Source organism: Podarcis muralis, chromosome 1 (genome assembly GCF_964188315.1).
Source record: "Podarcis muralis chromosome 1, rPodMur119.hap1.1, whole genome shotgun sequence".
NCBI classification, from domain to species: domain Eukaryota; kingdom Metazoa; phylum Chordata; class Lepidosauria; order Squamata; family Lacertidae; genus Podarcis; species Podarcis muralis.
In genome coordinates, this window is record NC_135655.1 from 78,808,720 (window position 1) to 78,828,782 (window position 20,063).

General features: G+C 44.8%; 3 protein-coding genes across 3 annotated transcripts; all 3 read left to right on the forward strand.

Annotated features, from left to right (window-relative positions):
* The first annotated feature begins 287 nt into the window (after positions 1 to 287).
* LOC114600344 (dispanin subfamily A member 2b-like) lies at positions 288 to 3,441 on the forward strand. The gene is made up of 2 exons (XM_028736343.2): positions 288 to 777; positions 2,836 to 3,441. The coding sequence occupies exons 1-2, from the start codon at positions 583 to 585 to the stop codon at positions 3,067 to 3,069; spliced, it is 429 nt and encodes a 142-aa protein (XP_028592176.1). The 5' UTR covers positions 288 to 582; the 3' UTR covers positions 3,070 to 3,441.
* Positions 3,442 to 9,246: 5,805 nt separating this feature from the next.
* Positions 9,247 to 14,284, forward strand: LOC114600363 (uncharacterized). The gene is made up of 2 exons (XM_028736381.2): positions 9,247 to 9,488; positions 13,575 to 14,284. The coding sequence occupies exons 1-2, from the start codon at positions 9,291 to 9,293 to the stop codon at positions 13,758 to 13,760; spliced, it is 384 nt and encodes a 127-aa protein (XP_028592214.2). The 5' UTR covers positions 9,247 to 9,290; the 3' UTR covers positions 13,761 to 14,284.
* Positions 14,285 to 16,662: 2,378 nt separating this feature from the next.
* Positions 16,663 to 19,945, forward strand: LOC114600371 (dispanin subfamily A member 2b-like). The gene is made up of 2 exons (XM_028736390.2): positions 16,663 to 16,948; positions 18,089 to 19,945. Exons 1-2 carry the CDS (start codon positions 16,748 to 16,750, stop codon positions 18,230 to 18,232), a joined length of 345 nt encoding a protein of 114 aa, XP_028592223.2. The 5' UTR covers positions 16,663 to 16,747; the 3' UTR covers positions 18,233 to 19,945.
* Positions 19,946 to 20,063: the final 118 nt, after the last annotated feature.

Consider the following 20,063-nt stretch of genomic DNA (forward strand, 5'->3'; position numbering starts at 1 on the left):
TTTTGGAAATGTACATCCAGGGTTTTTCCCCCTTTAAATTTTCTGGGAGCCCCCAAGAGAGTGGGGCCCTAAGCTATAGCTTGTTTAGTTTATAGGTAAATCCGGCACCGCCTGTCTCTATAGGAATATAATTCCCCCTTTACTTTCTGACGGTAGTTCTCAACTCCCCCACCTTTTTTTTAACATTACGCTAAAAGCTTGCTAGCGAATTACCAGTGTGTGAGATACACGGCGGTTCCTTTTCTTTAGGCTGCTGCTAGACAGCGAGCGGGATACGAACTCGAGCCTCCGCGGGCCGCGTGGCCCCAGGACCGCCGCTGAGCTTCCCCTGCGGCTCTGGGAACAAACCCGCCTTCCCTCCCGCGCCCTCCAGGGATATATATCCATTGCCCTGTTCGCCCTGCTCCGCCCCCGTTTCCGAGGAGCAGGACAGAGGCCCCAGCTTCGTGCGCCAGAGGCCGCTTCTGACAAATCAGAGGCCGAGGAGACCCTCCCTCACCCTCACGGGCGGCGGGATCCTCTTCCTCCTCCTCCTCCTCTTCCTCAGCAGCCTCCCGCCAGCACTAGCAGCTCTCGGCCACCATGGAGCTAGAAAGTGCCATGGACGTCAACCTGAGGCCCTACAGCGTCGAGATGATCGGCGGTGACACCATCACGATCTGCCCTTACCCCTTCGTCGTCGAGCAGCCCAAGGACTACGTGCTCTGGTCGCTGTACAACTTCTCCTTCATGAACGCCTGCTGCCTGGGCTTCGCGGCCCTCGTCTACTCCATCAAGGTGAAGGCGCCAAGAAAAGGCGGGAACGCTCCGCCAGTAAATCCTCCGGCCGTGTTCCCTCCTCACCCCTCACTTTAGTGTCTGCCGACGCCCCCCCCCCCCACCTCAAAATGGCTGGGCAATATTTTTGTTTGGCCCAGAATATATTGTACAGCCCGGTTCTTGCTTCGTTTCCTGCCCTTGCTAGGACAACCCCTCGCTTTCTTCCACTCTGACTCAGATCCTAGCAGCCTTTGTACTTTTCTCAGCAACTCTGGGAAAGTAGAAATCCAACAGCTGTGGCTCCCTGGTTCCCTTTGTGGTGAGAAAAGCATCACCTGCTGGATTTCTGCGAGTGACACAGGTATAAAACCCTATGTGAAATGTGTTAAACTCTCAAAGTTCATCCCTGTCCGCTTTCCAAGGAATCCCCCCCCCCCCCAAGACATTCAAAGCTGTGGATTCATTGTGGAAAGTTCCCCATCTCCTGTAATTCCATATCCACCACAGAAGACATACATTTCATATTTTTTAAATCATTTTTCTACTAAAAAATGAGGTGTGGAGGACATATTTAGAGGCACATGGCCTGTTTTGCTTGAAAGTATTAGGATTCAGCAGTATAAATTACTCAATGACACTGAAGCAGTAGGCAAGGCTATTTAATTTTCATATTCTCTAGCTTTGAGATGGATGAGTTTCAGAATACAACTCATTCGTGTGTGTATGGGGAGAGAGAGTGCTAATACATCAGTTATATTAATAGGATTTTTGGTACATTTGAGAAGAAAATGCCCTCCAATCCCTCTTACCGCCTTAGTTATTAAGATACAGTCTTGGGCACCGTTTGGGGATTGATAGTTAATGTCTGCAGGGGTCTCCAGCTGTGGCACCTGTGGGCACAGTGACACCTGTACCTTCACACTTCTGGTGCCTTCAACACCCCTGAGGCTCTTCCCGCTTACTGCCTCCTTCATCATAAGGTGGTAGTGTGATAGTGAGGGTTACTGTTTTCTCCCATGAAAGTACCTTTGAAGGAGGAAATTGGAAGCTTGACACTCTCACTTCCTCTTTCAGCTGTACCGTAAAGTATGTGTTTTTTCAAGGCTCAGAGTAATTTTACTAGATTCAACTTTTACACAGATCCCTTGGGAAAGTGAGGTGTGTGCACTGTTTGTGTGCGTATCTGTGTTTTGCGAAAGTGGGAAGTGAGAACAGATGGTCTTGAAATGGTATAATTTGTTTCTAGGTTCCACTTCCAACAACGATCCCCTTGTTTCCTTTGACTAAACTGTAAAGATCACAGATCCAGTGGTCTCTGGATCTGAGACACATAATCTTATAGATCTCAACTTTTAATTTATTTTTTTTACTAGGAATCTCCTTAAAACCACCATCAAATCATCGGTCACCTCTGTGTCCATAGATATAGTCTGAGATTTGTGGGTGGTTTTGTTGTCATCCTATGCAAAAATCATGAGGCTCCGTGTTTTAAATAAATGTTTTTTGAGGTAATAGGAAGCAACACACCTGTGATTGTTACTCTTCAGTCTGTCAGTGTAAGCTTTAATCATGGGGGTTGGGGTGTGTGTGGCTTGTATAAAATCATGCACATTCAAGAGGATCCATTTAAAATTTACTGGATCTGATTTTTGCTCATGGAAAAGTAAAGTGAATTTGAAGGTGGGCACATGTGCTTCTGTCTGTCTTGGGAGAGAGGAAAACAGGAGTTGGTTCTTATACAGTCTCAACATTCCAAATACTTCCTTGGGCCTAGAAGGGTTGGTGGGCTCTCATTAAAAGAATATGAATGAAGACAGATGATGCTGAGGCTAGAATAGGATGCAACCTTTTGGGAAGCAGGAACTTTCATTTTGCACAATCCTTTGGTCACTAATAGCACTGAACAGGAAACTGTAGATTTGATTATGATTACACAACAGCCATGGAAAGTCCATTTGAGCTTTAGGTGTTGTAAGCATGTGCAAATGTTTCCAATGTTAATTCTTGTTTGTTTGTTTGTTTGTTTGTTTGTTTGTTTGTTTGTTTGTTTGTTTGAAAAAATTCTCTCCCCTGCAGGCAAGGGATTGTAAAGTCGCTGGAAATGCTGAAGATGCAACTAGATATGGCAAGAGAGCCAAGATTCTGAATATCGTTGCAATAGTTCTGGGTGTCTTGTTGTTCCTTTTGCTCTGTGGCTTGATTGCCAGTGTTTTAATAGCTTTACAAGAAAGAGTCCAGAAGTTGTTTGATGAATACAAAACGAACATGGGGGATGTTTTTGGATCAGGGAGTGGATCTGGGGCATCCTAAACAAATCTTTAAGCACTGGCTATCCTTTCTTCTGCTTGTGTAAGTGCCTGTCCTGCTCGTTCATTTGCCAAGGCATGAGACCTTCTGCAAAGCAGTACTACTCACATTTATGAAGATGTACTGCCACTGATTGCCTACCATCCAGTTTGAGATGTTTATTGAAAAAAATGCAATGCTTTTGTGAGCGGTGATTTCTCTGTCCCAAGCTCTGGATTTGCAGCATTTCCAGTTCTGTTACTCATGGGAAGTGCCATATTCATTTGGTTTTTCAGTATTTTGGCAAGTCTCCAATTCAGTATGTGTATTAGAGCTTTCCTTTATTGAAATTTTACATTTGATGTGAATTCTAAAAAAATAAAACATATTTTGTTATTCCGTGTAAAGTTACTCTGTTAATCACCCAGTAGAGGGGCATCTTGTTGAGCTCCACCAAGACCCAGCCAGCTCCTCTTCCAATGTTGACAACCTTGGCTGTCTCCTCCATTGAAAATGAGGCTTTCACACTACTTCCCACGGCCTGTGGAATTGGACGGAGCCCTGGCAGGAAGAAAGAGAATGCCAAACGAAGCAACAACCGTGTAGTGTGGTTGGCTTTGCTGCTCATTTGGTTTTTCCGCTTGTTCACTTGTCCAGGTAAGAGGGTACTGCTAGTTTGGCCCAGCTCAGATAACTTGTTTCTTGTGGAAATCCAGCCCAGGACTAGAGAAGGATGAGAGAGGAAAAGCTTTTAATCACCCCTTCTCCCTCTCCCTCTGACTACACAATGTTGTCCAGATGGGGAAGCTTGCAAACTTGACATGTGAAGGGGGTGGGACAAAGGAGTTACTCAGAAATCCAGCAATGATGAGGATATCAAAGTTTTGGTGCTGGCATGTGGCTGGAAAACGTGGATGAAGAGATGGACAGAGGAGATTATAGGGTTGGATGGGAAGGTGAGAAGGGGGGCACACTAGAACACAATCTATTTGGGAACTGTTTGAATACAGTCCACTCTCGTTTTTTGGAAATTATTCTCTTTATTTCTGCGAGGCCAAGAGATGGGTCTTGTCGTCTGGACAGCCCAGGACATCCATGCATACTGCCCAGGCTTCTGTCCTGGGGAGGTTACTTCAGTGCTGCTAACACAGCGGTTTGACTTCATCCTCAGAGGCATACTCCATTGTCTCTTGAGAAAGACAACAAGAAGAAGAGTACATAGGAAGCTAGTGTTGAGTGTGAAAAATGGGATCTTTATTCCCTCTATATTAATTTGCTTGAATGAGAAAAGGGATCATTAAATTTTAAATCAGTTTTCCACAATCTTTCCCAATCTTCAAATATATTATGACCTATGTCTTGTGCCCATTTAATCATAACTGATTTCACCTCCTCATCTTTTGTTTCCCATTCTAGCAGAATACTATATGCGCCTTTCAGCAACTTTACTTTCCCAGAACTTCCTTCTGAAATCTAGATGTTGTGTAACTGAATCCTTTCTTATTGTCTTCTTTGTAAATCTCATGTAATTGCCAATAGTGTAATCAACTCCGAAAATGCTCTTTTATTTCCTCATAGTCTCTTAATTTCCATTTTCCTTCTTGGTCCTTTAACAAGTCAACATACGTGAGCCACTTTCCTTTCTTTCCAAGTAGTTTGAGCAGTAAAGCTTCATGTGGTGAAAGCCACCAAGGGGTCTTGTGTTCTAGTAAAGTGCAGCTTTACTTCTTACACTTTCCCATTCAACATTAAAACAAAAGCAATAAAACTGTATTAATATAGTATAAAGAATTAAATGAATTATTCCAGAGAAAGCAATTCAGTTAGTTACTAGCTACATTTAATTTCCAGCGTAAAATAAATTATATCTACAGTGGAAAGTCCAGAATTCTCAAGTAGTATTCCAGATAAGAAACAAAAAGTCCAACACTTTCAAACAAAAGTTATAGTTCTATAAGTAAAATTAGTATTACCAAGGGGCAAAAGAAAAAATTAAATTAGGAAGGATATAAGTAATAGAAGTCTAGTCATGGGTGTAGCCCAGGGCTTTTTTCCCCCAGCCAGAACACCCTGTCAGACCCTGGATGGAAGTTGGCGCGGCACATGTTTTTGGCACTTTTTAAGGTAGCCCGATGTGGCGCATATTTTTGGTGCCCCCCCCCAAAAGAAGTTCAACAACTTTGGCACTGCCACCCTTAAATCAAGTAAAGAAATAAAAACACATAACTAACTGACCAACTGCATCACAGATAGCTCGGTTCTGTGCCCCCCAACTTAAATTCTGGCTACACTCATGAGTCTAGTCAGAGTTTAGGGCAAGATCTGTGAAAATGGACCTTGGAAGGAAGTAGTTTGTGACAGATTCTTGGCCACGGATACAGAAAAGCTGCAAAATTAAGAAAAGCGTGAAGAACTTAGATGGAAAATCAAAGAAGACATTGGTCAACATCAGAACCCCCAACAAATAGGGGAAACTGTGTCTGAGAGTGTGTGAAAACGTACTTGGAAGCAAATAATTCCTCCCCTGAAAGGATTCAGTGTCTCTCCATAAATGTTATCTTCTCACTAATGCAAGGACGAAAATGTTCCACTATTGCCAAAGAAACAGCACTAAGAAAGCCAGAGATTCTCCCACCCTTGTCTGTGTATCAGTATAAATTCTGTTGGCAACTGATCATAGTCCAAAACATTTCTTGCATTCTGACTGATTCTTTCTAGTTGCCCCCTAAATAATTTCCTCCTCTTTAAAATGTTGTCCTCTATTAATTTATGATTTCAAGCAAGATCCTAGGTCTTATTTGTCTTTCTTTTAATCTGGATCCTTCAACACCCTTATTCAAAGTGATCAGTGGTGCCATTATCAACAGACCATTGGGAAGAAGTCTGAGGCCCCAGCCCAAATGGCCACCTGCGTAGCTGCTGGGGTGGGGGGGTTGCACACCCCACACTAAGGGGGCGGGGCATGCCACCTGAGTGCTGTCTTATTTTTCAAATGGTGGACTGACTGTGATTGAATTATGTGAACTGTGAACTTCTGGTTACTTCAGATAACAACTTTGAGCTAAGCCTCACTTTCCCCCCAAATTCTGACTGTGAAAAGTTAAAGTGCAGCTTATATTCACGACCATGCAATATGCAGCCAGGAGCGTGGGGCAAACAGCACCAGGAATGCGGCAAAGTGGTGCCCACCCTGCATGTAGTCCTCCTCTCTGGCAAATGCTGGGAAGGGAGAGAGCGAGGAAGGGGAAAGGCCACTGGCAATGCAGCGCAGCTCCCCCCCCCCCCCAGTATGCAGCCAGGAGCGGCAAGGAACAGAGTGGCTTATATTTGGGTGTTTTTTCTTTTTTTCTTTCTCCCCTTCCAGTTTTAAAGGTGTGGCTTATTTTCGGACCAGTACAGTATATTGGCCTATTGCTACCTCTTTTTCTTAATGGTGACACGGACCATTCATAACATAGGAATATTTTTCCTATGTTTCCTGCCTTCACTTACTGTGAGGGCAGTAAGTGAAGACCAGCTACCAGTGGTGTAGCGTGGGGGGTGCGGGGGGGCCGGCCGCACCGGGCGCAACATCTGGGGTTAGGGCAAATCCATGGGTTAGGGGGCGCAAATCCACAGGTTAGGGGGCGCAAATCCACGGGTTAGGGGGCGCAAATTACTTGCCTTGCCCCGGGTGCTGACAACCCACACTACGCCACTGCCAGCTACAACAATTAATGTTATTCACTGCTCCTTCTCAGGCTGCACAGAAAAAGCATTTCTGAAATTAATTATGATTGTGCAGATAAAATGTAAATGATAGAATTCTACAGGCTGGACTATTAGTGTGTGAAAGCAGTACAGATCCAATGATCTCCAGACAAGCACCTCCAGATGATGGAGATGTCAGGTGCCATCCTGGCGCCCAGGTGTCTTCACTTGGTCGCAAGTGGCCAATAGCCAGGTGCAAAATGTTCCTGGTGCCTGTTTAATTTAGAACATGACTTTATTATGGTGTCAGAAGTAATTTCACAAGCTACTAAACCACCCACTAATCTTGAGAACCTAATAAGAACAACAGGTCATAACTAAAGGACTACTGTCTATACTTTATAACATATTAGCAGAGGGAAAGCAGGTACATATGAGGATTTTAAATCAACTTGGGAACAAGATATTCAAACTACACTTCAACCACAACAGTGGGACACTATTTGTATCAAAGCTCCATTTAATTCTGTGCCACCAAGGATTAAAGATAACTTGATATAACTCATTTTACATTGGTATTTTACTCCTTCCAAGTTAAATAGAATTAACTCAAATTTGCTTATCATTTGTTGGAAGAAATTGTGGTGAAAAACGAACTTTTTATCATATACAGTGGTCTTGTACAGAAACTAGTGTTTGGTCTGAAGTTTTCAATGCGATGGGGAAAATAACTAATCAAAAAATGCAAGCCAATTGGCTTCATTGTTAATTTTTGATGATTCCTCACAAACTATTTTCTTTAAATACTTAATGATGATTTGTATTGTGGCAGACAGAAAAGTAAAAGCAGAACACTGGAAACAATATTCAATATTTACTGAATCTATGGTATAAGAAACTTTGGCAAATGGAAAACCTGGCTTTTAAATGGAAAGCACAAAGCAAACGACCAGAAGCAGTCAAGATTTACACCACATGGTACAAGTTTATTGAACTTATGGCCTCACTCCAGTAGCTCACTTCATCTTCCTTCAACACACGGAATTCTGCCGATAACTACTTTCGTCTGCTCAGAAATCGCATGACAGAACTGACCATGATCTTTATAACATATGTTACGATATGCTCTGATCTTCCTTCCTCTCTGGTTTTTTCTGACATGCTGTCTACCCTCTCCCATACCTTTCTTTTGTTTCATCGTCATCGTTATGCTGTTTCTTTATGGTTATACGTATATGCACTACCAAAAATGTTTAAACCTCATTAAACACATCACGGAAGAAAGAAGGGTATATAGTATAGTATGCACGCAGCCATAGTAAAGACAGCTCACCAGTCTTTGATAGGGGAGGGAGGGGCGGTTCTGTAAACAATGTTTTTGTTTAATGTTAAAACCAATCCTGGAATTGAAAAATGCCGCGCAGAAAAGCAAATACTACTAAATGACCAGGCAGAAACCTAACTTGACAAATACTAGATTCAGGTAGGTATCCGTGTTGGTCTGACGCAGTTGATATATAAATTTTAAAAAAGTCTAGTGGCAGCTTAGAGACCAACAAAGTTTGTTCTTGGTATAAGCTTTCGTGTGCATGCTTATACCACTTGTGCATGCACACGAAAACGTATACCAAGAACAAACTTTGTTGGTCTCTAAGGTGCCACTGGACAATTTTTTTTTATTTTTTTATATATTTTGACAAATACCGCCCAACCATTCTTGGAAGGATTCAAGCGTCACTAAACTCGAAATCTGGGAATAAAAGGAACACTGGAATTAGGCAGCCGAAATCTGACCTTCCTGAATCAAAACGCAAAGCAGCATCATGATTCCCTTGCCAGCCTGGCGTTCCCTTCCCTTCCCATCACGAGGCTATTTTACCTTTGGGAGAAAAGCCACAGCGCCCGGAGTTAAAGCACTAATGCAGGAGAGAAGAAAGCAACTTCCGAGTTTTGTTCACTGCTCGCCTCCTAATTCTGAGTCCACCGCTTAGACAGCAGGCTCTCCCCTCTCCCCAAAAAGCTTTCCCGCCCACCCCCAGGGGCTCCCCAAGCCTTTGGCAACCGCATATTAAGGTCTCACGTGGCGCGGATGACACTTGTTGAAAACCTACAGAGATTTCGTTTTGACTCTGAATACAACGCCAGCACTAAGCTCAAGAAGAAAAAGCGAAGAGGGTATTTGGGGAGGGGGTACAATAGTACAGGATCCCAAACCGAGGGGTGCACATCGCCACCCGATCGTTGAATATAAAGAATCGGGCTCCGTTCCCTCCTTGATCCCCGCTTCTGCCGCGCGAAACTTGTTGCAGCTGGAAGAAAGTGGTTTCGAAGCGGGTCTTGGCGAAGCCCCCGGGGTCAGCGCCGCCTCCCACTGCGAGGAATTCGCTCCCCCACCCGCGGCGCTCCTTCCCTTTCGTTTCCTGCGAGTCTGGGGGCCAGATTCAGCCCCTGGGTGCGTCCTGCCCAATCAGAGCGCGAGAGCCGCGCCCAGCCCCGGGCAGACTTCAGCCGCGCGCCCTGCGCTCGCCGTCGCCACTCGCTGGGGACCTCTCACCATGCAGACCGCTCCGCACCACCCCGTCGCCATCCACATGCAGCCCCACGACGGCAAAGAGTCGGACGCGCCGCCCTACCCCTACGCCAGAGCGGCCACGGGCCCGCAACCCAAGGACTACGTGCTGTGGTCCCTCTTCAGCTTCTCGTTCCTGAACGCCTGCTGCCTCGGCTTCGCCGCGCTCGTCTTCTCCATCAAGGTGAGGGAGCGCACGAGGGCTGCCTGACCTTCCTCTCCTCTCTGCTGCCTCCCTGCAGTATTATTGACTTCTCCCTTGCACCCCGTTGTGGCTGGGTTATAGTTATTTCTTGCTCCCTCCTCCGCCTAGCCTGGAGCGTTCCCCTGCTATGCTGGGGCAGCCCTCTTTATTTCTTCTGCCTCCCTCTTTAGAGTCTTTGCCGCTTTTTGCCACTTTCTTCGCCAGCTTTATACCTTAATCAGCCCCCCCCCCCCGACAAGTAGAAATTCAACAGGTGCAGCGTCTCTACAACCTGTTTTCTGAAATGCATCACCTGTTGAATTTCTGCCTGCCATGAAGCTCTTACGTAGGCATGACCCTCGCTCCCCCCCCCCACGAAATGCGTTGATCGTAAGCTAACTCTTAAAGTATTTTCCACCACACCCATTCCCAAGGAAGTTTTAATTCCCGTTACCTCATCTAGCTATGGTTTCATTAAGAGAACTGGATAATTGTAGGATGGAAAATCACAGGTTGATGTTTACTACTCATTAGCAGACATTTGCTGCACTCAGAGCTCTAAAACAATGGATGCGCTTGGCACTTCCTCTTTTATTAATAATTAAGTGTTAAATATATGAGCATATTCATTACTGTTATTTTCTAGCCGTTTGGAATCTGATGTTCTGCACAGTACAGTTTGAACATAAATCTTCCAACAGCAAAAACGAACAAACCATCAACTTTAGTTCTTAAGACTGTAATATGATGTCAGCAATTCCCTTACACTGGTAGCATATTGCTTTAAGACAGAAAGAAAAGAACATCGCAAAATTAAAAGCACAGCATACGAGTAATTGTGTCTCTCACTCTCTGCAGTGTTTGTGAATGTAATGAAGGTTCCACCATTTTCCAGAGAAAGTGTCCTTGGCACGTCCAACAACATGTGCATTTGTTACATTCTAGAATAGCAGTAGTAATAAATCTACTGTAGCAAAAAGGACAAAGGGGCTTTGTGGCACATGAGAAGCTAACAGTCAGATTTGGGTAGCATGAGGTTCTGTATAGGCTCTGGCTTTCTGGGAAGGGCACAACACATGCTTACGATGAATGTTGAGAAATGTCATGTCGTGATTTGGTCCTTCTTGTTGTCCTTAATATTTGCCAAAATTGTTGGGTGAAACCAAACTGGCTTTGTGGCCCCTCATTTCCACTTGAAAACTGTAGGCATAATAAGTGACCATGTAGTGAGAGGTTGGGCCATATTCTGGCACCCTTATTCTGGCATCCCCAGTGGCGTAGCTAGGGCTTTTACCGCCCGGGGCAGTCACTGAGTTTGCCGCTCCTCTCCCCCCCCCCTGCTCTGACTGTCCTTCCCTTCTCTCCCGCTTCCCAAGGGGCAGGAAGGAGCTCAGTTCCCATCACCTCAGACTCCACACACCTTCTTCTCTTTACTTGTAATGCCTCATCGTGTATGTTGTTTCTCTTGCTTCAGCCACAGACAGAGTGGCATCCCCCATCCCCAAATAGTGCATAACTGGAGCAATAAGGGAGAATGTAGTCTCTCATACCTGCATGCTGCTTCTGTGGACAGCCATAATACTGCTCAAGTACGGTGGATTTAGGTGGTGTCATAGGTGCTGCCCCCCTCGCACCTGTGACAAACCCTCTCAGACCTTTTTGCGGCCCACCACAGGCACACGAAAGCCCAATGGGGCTCGTTGTAGGTGCAGTGAGGCCCGCTGCAGCGAGGCCTGGCCCCTTAAAGTTGGGTGTCTGAGCCCCATCCCAATTTTGTCAGGAGAGCTGAGGTCTACTCAGCCATAGGGAGTTGGTACTTATGGGTGGTGTGGTCAGAAGAGGGCTGCAATCTTAAACCTTCTGAAGTCTAGGTAAGTGCTTCACAAAATTCCCTGTTTAAAAAATCCCTGAATTGCAGCAAGTGACACTGGAGCCCATGGGAATGGATTTTTCTTTCTGTTCTTATAAGTCCCACTAGTCCTTTTCAGCCTGAAAGGTTCTGCGCTTAGGTAGGAATAACCAGCTGCACAAATATAGGATGGGGGACACTTGGCTTACCAGCATATTAAAAGGATCTAGGAGTTTTAGTAGACGGCAACATGAGTCAACAACATGATGGTGCAGCAGCAAAAAAAAAAAAAAAGAAGCCAATGCAAAGTCTAGTCTCTAGACTAGATCAAGTACCACTCTATTATGCCACAGTCAGACCATACCTGTGTATGGTACCTGAGTACCTGAGTACTGTGCCCAATTCTGGGCACCACAATTTAAGAAGCACGTTGGCAAGCTGGAACGTGTGCAGAGGAGGGCAACCAAGATGATCAAGGGTCTGGAAACTAAGCCTTATGAGGAGCGCTTGAAGGAGCTGGGTATGTTTAGCCTGGAAAAGAGGAGACTGAGAGGAGATATGATAGCCATCTTCAAATATCTTAAGGGCTGTCACATGGAAGATAGAGCAAGCTTGTTTTCTCCTGCTCTGGAAAGTAGGACTCGAACCAGTGGCTTCAAAGTACAAGAAAGGAGATTCCAACTAAACATCAGAAAAAAACTTTCTGACAGTAAGAGCTCTTTGACAGTGGAACAGACTCCCTTTGGAGGTTTTGAATTCTCCTCCCTTGGAGATTTTTAAGCAGAGGTTGGCTGGCCATCTGTCATGGATGCTTTAGTTGAGATTCCTGCATTGCAGGGGGTTGGACTAGATGACCCTCGGGTCCCTTCCAACTCTACAATACTATTAATTCTATGAGAAAGGAGCCAAAAGAGGAAAATTGCTCCCCAAAGGTGTATTTCCAAGGTGAGAAGGGGTTTAAAGTGAGGCAGGAAAGACGTGGAAAGGTGGGATACTTCAAAAATGCAGTACCTTACTCAGGAAAAGAAACCCATAAATAATACCTGCGTGTAAGTGCTGAAGAGCTATGGAGTGCAGAATGTGTTGCAGCAAAGAGAGAAGCAGCTTGGCACAGCTCTCCCCTCTCTACTGCCTCTGCCTCCTGGGGGCTCTGCCTGAGCCTGAGTGGGTTCAGGGGGTGGCGGCACAGGCACACGCTCTCCCACCGCTGCTGCTGCTCCACAGAGAGAGAGAGAAGGGGAGGGAGGGAGGGAAGGAGGAGCAGTTCAGGGCATGGTGCTTTGCAAGGAATGTGGACCTGTGCCTGGAAAAAGCGGGGCAAAAGGTAAGTGTGGATAAGCCCCCAGTCTTTGCTTTTAGAATGAGCCAAATTCTTTTAAAAGGCAAGGTTGTAAAGTCTTGCATTAGCGGTTGTTCTCAAAACGCTTTCTAATAATGATGGAATAACTATATCAAACAAATCCACAATTATAGTTCCTCTATTCCAGGGGTGGGGGAACTTTTTTTTGTTTGTTTCTGGGGCTCTATTTTCTGTTATAGAGGTTGTTGACATGATTGGATCTGGTCCTGGGCAGGACCAGTGACAATAAGGGGAAGGGCTACTCTTCTCTTCTCTGCACCCCCTCCTCTTCCTCCAACACTGGTTTCTGTTATGAGTTGTGGGAGGTGAAGAAACGAAATATTTATTTTCCTCCCTGTGCAGCACAGAAATGAAACTTGCTGGTAGCTCTGGGGTGGGAGGGTTTGGGGGGTGGAAATTCCCATCTGTAGACCACAGACACTTACACATCGTGCCCCACCAGCTGCAGGTGTTTTCTGTTGCATGTGAGAGAAAGTGGGTCTGTGCTTCTCTAAACAGAGGAGTCTGAATCAAGAAACAGAGGTAACATGAAAGAGCAGAGCTGCTAGATCACACCCAGCCAACATCCTCCCATTTGCAAATACTGGCACAGGACTGCAAGAATTACTGAGCTGGGGTGTGTGAAGTATTGAGTGCACATTGCTAGGGAGGAACTCAGTGGAAATGGCTGCTGATAAAACAGCTACGCAATACCTAGTTGAATCCCACGCCAGAATCTTAATCTAGCATGTATAATCACCGTATTTAAACAACCATGAAAGTCTGTAGGGGCTTTAGGTATTCAAAGCCTATCCAAATGTATTTTCAGTGTTAATTCTCATTGTTCTTTTTATTTTTTAATTCTCTTTTCTCTCCTTCCTGTACCTGCCACTTTCAGTCAAGGGATCGCAAAGTTGTTGGAGATCCTGATGGCGCAACTACCTATGGCAACACCTCCAAGTGCCTGAACATCGCTGCTCTGATAGTGAGCGTCATAATATTAATCATCTTCATCATCATCTTTATTACCTTCGCATCCGCTTTCCACGCACAAATGCAAGAGATGATGAAGAAACGCCAATAATTGTAGTGTTGGCTCAGTGGCAAATTGAGAAGGCAGAATATTTCCCCCAGCATTATAGCATTGCTTGTAAGCTTGGGCTTGCCTTTGCTTCTCTGAGTGTACCCAACCTGCTCATCCACTTGCAAGGAAGGAGGCATTCCACACAGCACCTGGTACTTAGGGAGATGCAGAAAGGTCGAGGCATGTTTGCCTACAAAGATGACTAGATGACCCCTAGGGTCCCTTCCAACTCCACGGTTCTATGATTCAATGAAAGATGGAGGAGAGACTCAGATGTCATCTTGAAATTCACCATCCAGTTTAAGATGCTTATTGAGAAACAACGTTTGTTTGATGCTCTTTCTTTGTTCAAGATCTGGATTCTTGGCCTTCCTTCATCCTGTTGCTCATGAAATTTAATCATTTTTTTATTATTGGTTTTCCAGTTCAACAGGTTTCTCACTCAAGATGTGTACTGCAGCTTTTCTGTATTGAAACATGAAGTTTGGGGTGAATTCTGAGCAAATAAACACATGCCTACCTTATTCTGTATCAATTGCTTCCTTGTTGGTATAAAACTTAAAACATTGAGGCTCCCCTTATGTAGGATTCTTCAATATTGTGGTTTCATGGGCCAGACTGGATGCAACTTGTAGATTCGTGTAATATTCTGATGACTGATGATATCGTGTAATATTTTTATACATGAATTAAAAAAATTAAGCTGTGAGGTCAGTCATTTAGGGGATCCAAATATCCCTAGATCCATTAAACATTTTAATATATGGGACTACTTAATTCTCTTGGAAACACACACACGGCATCTTTTAATTAAAATGGCCCTAGGTGTAAGAATTAGCATTGTCGACTGTGTATCTTCAGCCTAGAATTAAACCACAGGGGAAAGCACACACTCTCATGACAACAGTGTACAGATGTTGCCTTCTATCTAAAAAGGTTCACCCCATGAGAGAAATGTGCATGTTGGGAGAAGCTTGCTCATTTCTTCTCTTGTATACCTCCTTAGGGGATCATGCCTTAGTAGCTGAGAAACATTTGTGTTGTTACACCATCAGCATATAGGCATCTCCCAATTTACGTGGGGGTAGCATTCCACGGCATCAAATGTTTAAGTGAAATCACATTCATTTGAAGCACCATTGAGAAAGCCTGCAAACACCACGTTCTGCCCCTTTACGTGACATTTTTGGGTCACTTCTAGGTTTGGTGCAATGCACGTGCACACGCACATATCAGTCGCCTAAAATGGTCAGTGCCTGTATATGGTGCTTTACAGAGAAGACATGTTCTTGCTCCAAGGGGCTTACAATCCTAAATGTTGCCTTCTAATGGCCTCTCACTGCCTCAGTGCTGGCAGTCTTTCAGATTTTTAGGGTGCCTGGTGCTATGTTTATTTGTGCTTATAATTTGATGATTGCCAGGTGCTGTTTCCGGTGGCAGCAGCTATCATTCCACTTTGTTAGAAAGCCTTTGAGAACTTCCCTCTTCTTTAGGGAAGGGGAAATGGTTGCCCTCCGGATGTTGGATTTTGAGATTACAGTACTACGTATGTGTCCAAAGCCAAGTGTGCACCCCACCGCTTTGAGACAACCTTTAAACCTCTTTTGTTGACCACCAGCATTATGCTTTCCATTTTTAAGTTTGGAATAGAGCAGTTGCTTTGGAAGACGATAACCTGGCATCTGTACAACATGACCACTCCAACAAAGTTGATGTTGAAGAATCATTGCTTCAACACTGGTGATCGTTGCTTCATCCAGTACACTGATATTAGTTCGCCTGTCTTTCCAAGTGATGTGTACATGTGGGTCCAGAATTGGCCTCCACAGTCACTTACGGATTCATTGTTCAAACCATGTTTATGGAAGACAATCTTACTCAGCTACGGGTGATCACCAAAGAAGAAAGAAGAACACCCCACTGCTCATGTGTATTCATGCATACACTACCAAGAAGTTTAGGAGCTTCTGCTTTGAATATATGGCATGTACACAGCCTTATTTGGACCTCTTTATCCTGGCTTTTCGTACCTGAGATGCATATTTTTAGGACCCATCTTATTTCTGTGATTTTAAGTTGTTTCAAACTATTCACTAAATCTCTTTTAAGTGTCCCCTGCCCTGGGATATTAGGATGAAGGGTGGGTAAATATAGTGATGATGATGATAAATGATAAATAAAGAGGAGATTATAGTTGCTAAACAACAGGCATAAAAATGATTAAGGGGTTCGTTCACCAAGATGCTCAGCAGTTTTCAAATGGTCTGAGAGTGGAAAGTTTGGAAATCAGTGTTGTTGACAAAGCAACATCTGGGAGATCCTTGGCCACGGCTGATCCCAGAACGGAAAGGGGCGTGGAGAGCAACAGATAGCCAGAGGCTGCAGGAAAATAATAGAAGTCATTGCAACAGCTGCTCGCCTCCCAATTCTGGGAAGCGCAAAGCGAGTCCATCGCGTGGTGAGCAGGCTCTCCCAAAAAAACTTTCCTGCCCACCCCAGGGACTCCCGAGGCATGAGGTTCTGCACCCCCTAACAAAAGCTTGCCCCCACAACAAAAATCCTGGCTACGCCCATGTCCCGAGTTGTTTGGCCACAGCATATTACGGACCCAGGTAGCGTAGATTACACTTGCTGAAAGCCTAGAGAGATTTCCTTTCCACTCTGAAGACAAGCCAGCAGGAACACCAAGCCGATAGTAAGGGATCAGAAAAGGAGGGGGTGCACATCGCCACCTGCTTGTTGAATACAATAAGGGGGGTTCCCTTTCCTCCGTTTCTACTTGCTACAACTGGAAGCAGGTGGCTTCCAAGTGGGCTCAGCGTGCAATTACGTCTCCCTCCCTCCACCGCTGCGCTCCTTCGGTTTCGTCTTCTCCAAATGAGGCTCAGGGAAGGACCCGCTCTCTCTCTCCCCCTCCCTCCCTCCTCTCTCCCCTCTGCTGAATCCCCTCGCCACTCGGCCGTGGGCAGCGCAGGGAGCTGTACGCCATGCAGAGCGCTTCACACCACCCCGTCGCCATCCACATGCAGTCCCACAGCGGCTATGAGCCGAGCGCGCCGCCGTATCCCTCCCGCGCCGGAGGGGTCGCCGCCCCGCCGCCCCAGGACCATGTGCTGTGGTCCCTCTTCAGCTTCTCGTTCCTGAACGCCTGCTGCCTCGGCTTCGCGGCGCTCGTCTACTCCATCAAGGTGAGGGAGCGCACGAGGGCTGTGCGGGTCTCCTCTCTGTCGCCACTGCAGTCTTCACTTATCTCTCTCCCCGTGACTGGGTAGTATTTCTTTCTTGCTTTTCTGTTTCGTTTACTCGAGCATTCACCTATCTTTGTGAGGCAGTTCTTTCTCTTTATTTCCTCTGTCTCCCATCCTAGGCTCACTACCACTTTGCGTTCCTTTCTCGGCAGGCTTTATACCAGTGGCGTAGGGTGGGTTGTCAGCAAGGCAAGTAATTTGCACCCCCTAACCCGTGGATTTTAGCAGGGGGCAGAGAGCTGCGAGTGCGAGCACACACACACCCCCATGTTGCGCCCGGTGCGGCCGGCCCCCCCTGCACCCCCCACGCTACGCCACTGCTTTATACCTCTATTCGTTCATTAGACAGGTTGAATGATGATGATGATGATGATATTTATACCCCACTCATCTGACTGGGTTTCCCCTGCCACTCTGGGCGGCTTACAGCATATATAAAACATAATAAATTATCAAAGTTCAACAGATGCAGGTTCCCAACGGTTTGTTTTAAGGAACACTTTACCTGTTGAATCAATGCCATACAGCTCTAATATACATGAGCCCTGAAAAGTGTCAGCTCTTAACAAGCACTTAAAGGATTGTTCTCCACCTCCCTCTTTCCTTTCAAGTTTCCCCAGAAACCCCTGAAAGTACATTATGAAAACTTGTACACCATGCTTATAACAGGATACATCTCTAAAACGTGTTCTTATTAAGTGATCCACAAGGTAGTAGAAAAACCTTTGGAACTGGTCTTTGGTTTTCTGGAGTATTTGTGAGCCGAGGACCCTGGCTGGTAGCTCTGGGTGAGAGTGGGGGGCAGCGTCTGGGGCCAAGAAGATGGGGCAACTTAGATTGAAAGTTGCTCCTATCTCTAGTCCACAGACATGTGCATCTTGCCATCGTGCTGCAAGTCGTTTCTGTTGCATGTGGATTATGATTCTAACCAATGCAGTTTGTGTTGAGTGTGTGTTTTGATAAGATTAGACAATCATAGAAAGTTTATTGGAGCTTTAGGCGTTCAGCATGTACAAATATATGTCCATTGTGAATTTTCATAATTAATACTGTTAAAAATTCTCTTTTCTCCCCTTTCAGTCTAGGGATTACAAAGTGCTTGGATATTCTGAAATTGCAGCTACCTATGGCAGGATCTCCAAGAGTCTGAACATCACTGCTCTGACACTGAGCATCATATTCTTCATCGTTTTCATCATCATCATCGTTTACTACAGTGCTTAGCAGCAATGGTGTAGATGAAGAGGAATGGCCACTGAATGTTGGCTCAGTGGCAAAGTGTGTGCAGAATATTTTCCCCAGCGTTATAGCACTTCTTGTAAGCTTTTGCTGCCTTTTCTTCTCTGAGGGTACCCACCCTACTCTTTCACTTGCAAGGAAGGAGGCATTCTACATGACACCTGGTACATCCTGCATTTCTGGAGATATAAAGGTCTCAGCACTGTTTGCCACAAAGGTGGAAGAGAGACTCTGATGTCATCTTCAACTTTGCCATCCAGTTTGAGACTTTTATTGAGAAAATAAAGTGTTTGTATGAGTGTTTTTTCTTTGTCCAAGATTCGAATTTGTGGCCTTGCCTCTTCCTGTTACTCATGAGATCTAAGCAGTATTTTTTATGATCTGTTTTCTACTTCAACAGGTTTATCACTCAAGATGTACACTGGGAGTTTTTCTTTATTGAAACATGAATTATGGGATGAATTTTGAGCAAATAAAACTAAGTCCTTATTCTGTGTGAACATTTTCTTGATAAAATCATTGAACATTTTTCAGGATCTAAAACATTGAGACTCCCCTTTGTATAGTTCTCCAGCATTAATGCTTTACAGGCCTACATCCATATATTATCATGACTTTTAAATGAATGAATAAATAAATAAATAGGGGGAAAATTAACTGGGGGACCATTAATTTAATGGAACCAAATGAAAGAGCATGATTTTGTATGTATGTATGGTAACCAAAAGGGTGTCAGATGTAAGAAATCACTCTTCTGTGTACTTTCAGCCTAGAATTAAACCACTAAAGAAAGCACACTTCTTCTTCTTTGGTGATCGCTTGTAGCCAAGAAAGATTGTCTTCCATGAAAACGGTCTTAATAGTGAGTCTGTAAGTGACTGGGAGGCCAATTCTGGATCCACACGTCCTTCCACAGTGGGGACATAGGTTTCCTGGAGGGAGTTGATCACAGTGAGGGTTTGCCAAACATGCCTTCTTCTTAGCTCGTTTCTCCTTCTTGCCCTGGGTTTGTGCTGCTTCAAAGTCCATAATACCTTTGGTAAAGGCTGCTCTCCAGCTGGAGTACTCACCACAGGCCAGTGTTTCCCAGTTATCAGTGCTTATGTTACATTTTTTTAGATTTGCCTTGAGAGATTCTTTAAACCTCTTTTGTTGTCCACCAGTATTTCACTTTCCATTCTTGAGTTGGGAATAGAGCAGTTGCTTTGGAAGACAATAATAAGGCATCCAAACAATATGACCAGTCCAACAAAGTTGATGTTGAAGAATCATTGATTCAACACTGGTGATCTTTGCTTCTTCCAGTACACTGATATTCGTTTGCCTGTCTTCTCAAGTGATGTGTAAAAATTTTCTGAGACACCATTGAGGGAATCTTTTGAGGACTTGGAAATGGCATTAATAAGTGGTCCATGCTTCACAAGTGTACAGTAAAGTTGGTCCCAGTCCTCAAACACTCTGTGCTTCAATTGAAAGTTGTGCTTGCAAAGCTCAGGTGATGCTAGATTCCGGCATCAATGTCAGTCCTTGAGGAAAGATAACTGCCCAGGTAGGAAAAGTGATCAACACTTTCCAACGTTACACCATTAAGTTTTCCAGTTCAACAGGTTTCTCACTCAAGATGTGTACTGCAGCTTTTCTGTATTGAAACATGAAGTCTGGGGTGAATTCTGAGCAAATAAAAACATGCCTACCTTATTCTGTGTCAATTGCTTTCTTGTTGGTATAAAACTTAAAACATTGAGGCTCCCCTTTTGTAGGATTCTTCAATATTATGGTTTCATGGGCCAGACTGGATGCAACATGTAGATTTATG

What these genes read in the sequence shown, in the direction of transcription:
- LOC114600344 (XM_028736343.2), top strand. Translation starts at nt 583, where the DNA reads ATGGAGCTAGAAAGTGCCATGGACGTCAACCTGAGGCCCTACAGCGTC. An exon ending in CCCTCGTCTACTCCATCAAG is followed by an intron (nt 778 to 2,835) that starts GTGAAGGCGCCA and finishes TCTCCCCTGCAG; the next exon opens with GCAAGGGATTGTAAAGTCGC.
- LOC114600363 (XM_028736381.2), top strand. Translation starts at nt 9,291, where the DNA reads ATGCAGACCGCTCCGCACCACCCCGTCGCCATCCACATGCAGCCCCAC. An exon ending in CGCTCGTCTTCTCCATCAAG is followed by an intron (nt 9,489 to 13,574) that starts GTGAGGGAGCGC and finishes TGCCACTTTCAG; the next exon opens with TCAAGGGATCGCAAAGTTGT.
- LOC114600371 (XM_028736390.2), top strand. Translation starts at nt 16,748, where the DNA reads ATGCAGAGCGCTTCACACCACCCCGTCGCCATCCACATGCAGTCCCAC. An exon ending in CGCTCGTCTACTCCATCAAG is followed by an intron (nt 16,949 to 18,088) that starts GTGAGGGAGCGC and finishes CTCCCCTTTCAG; the next exon opens with TCTAGGGATTACAAAGTGCT.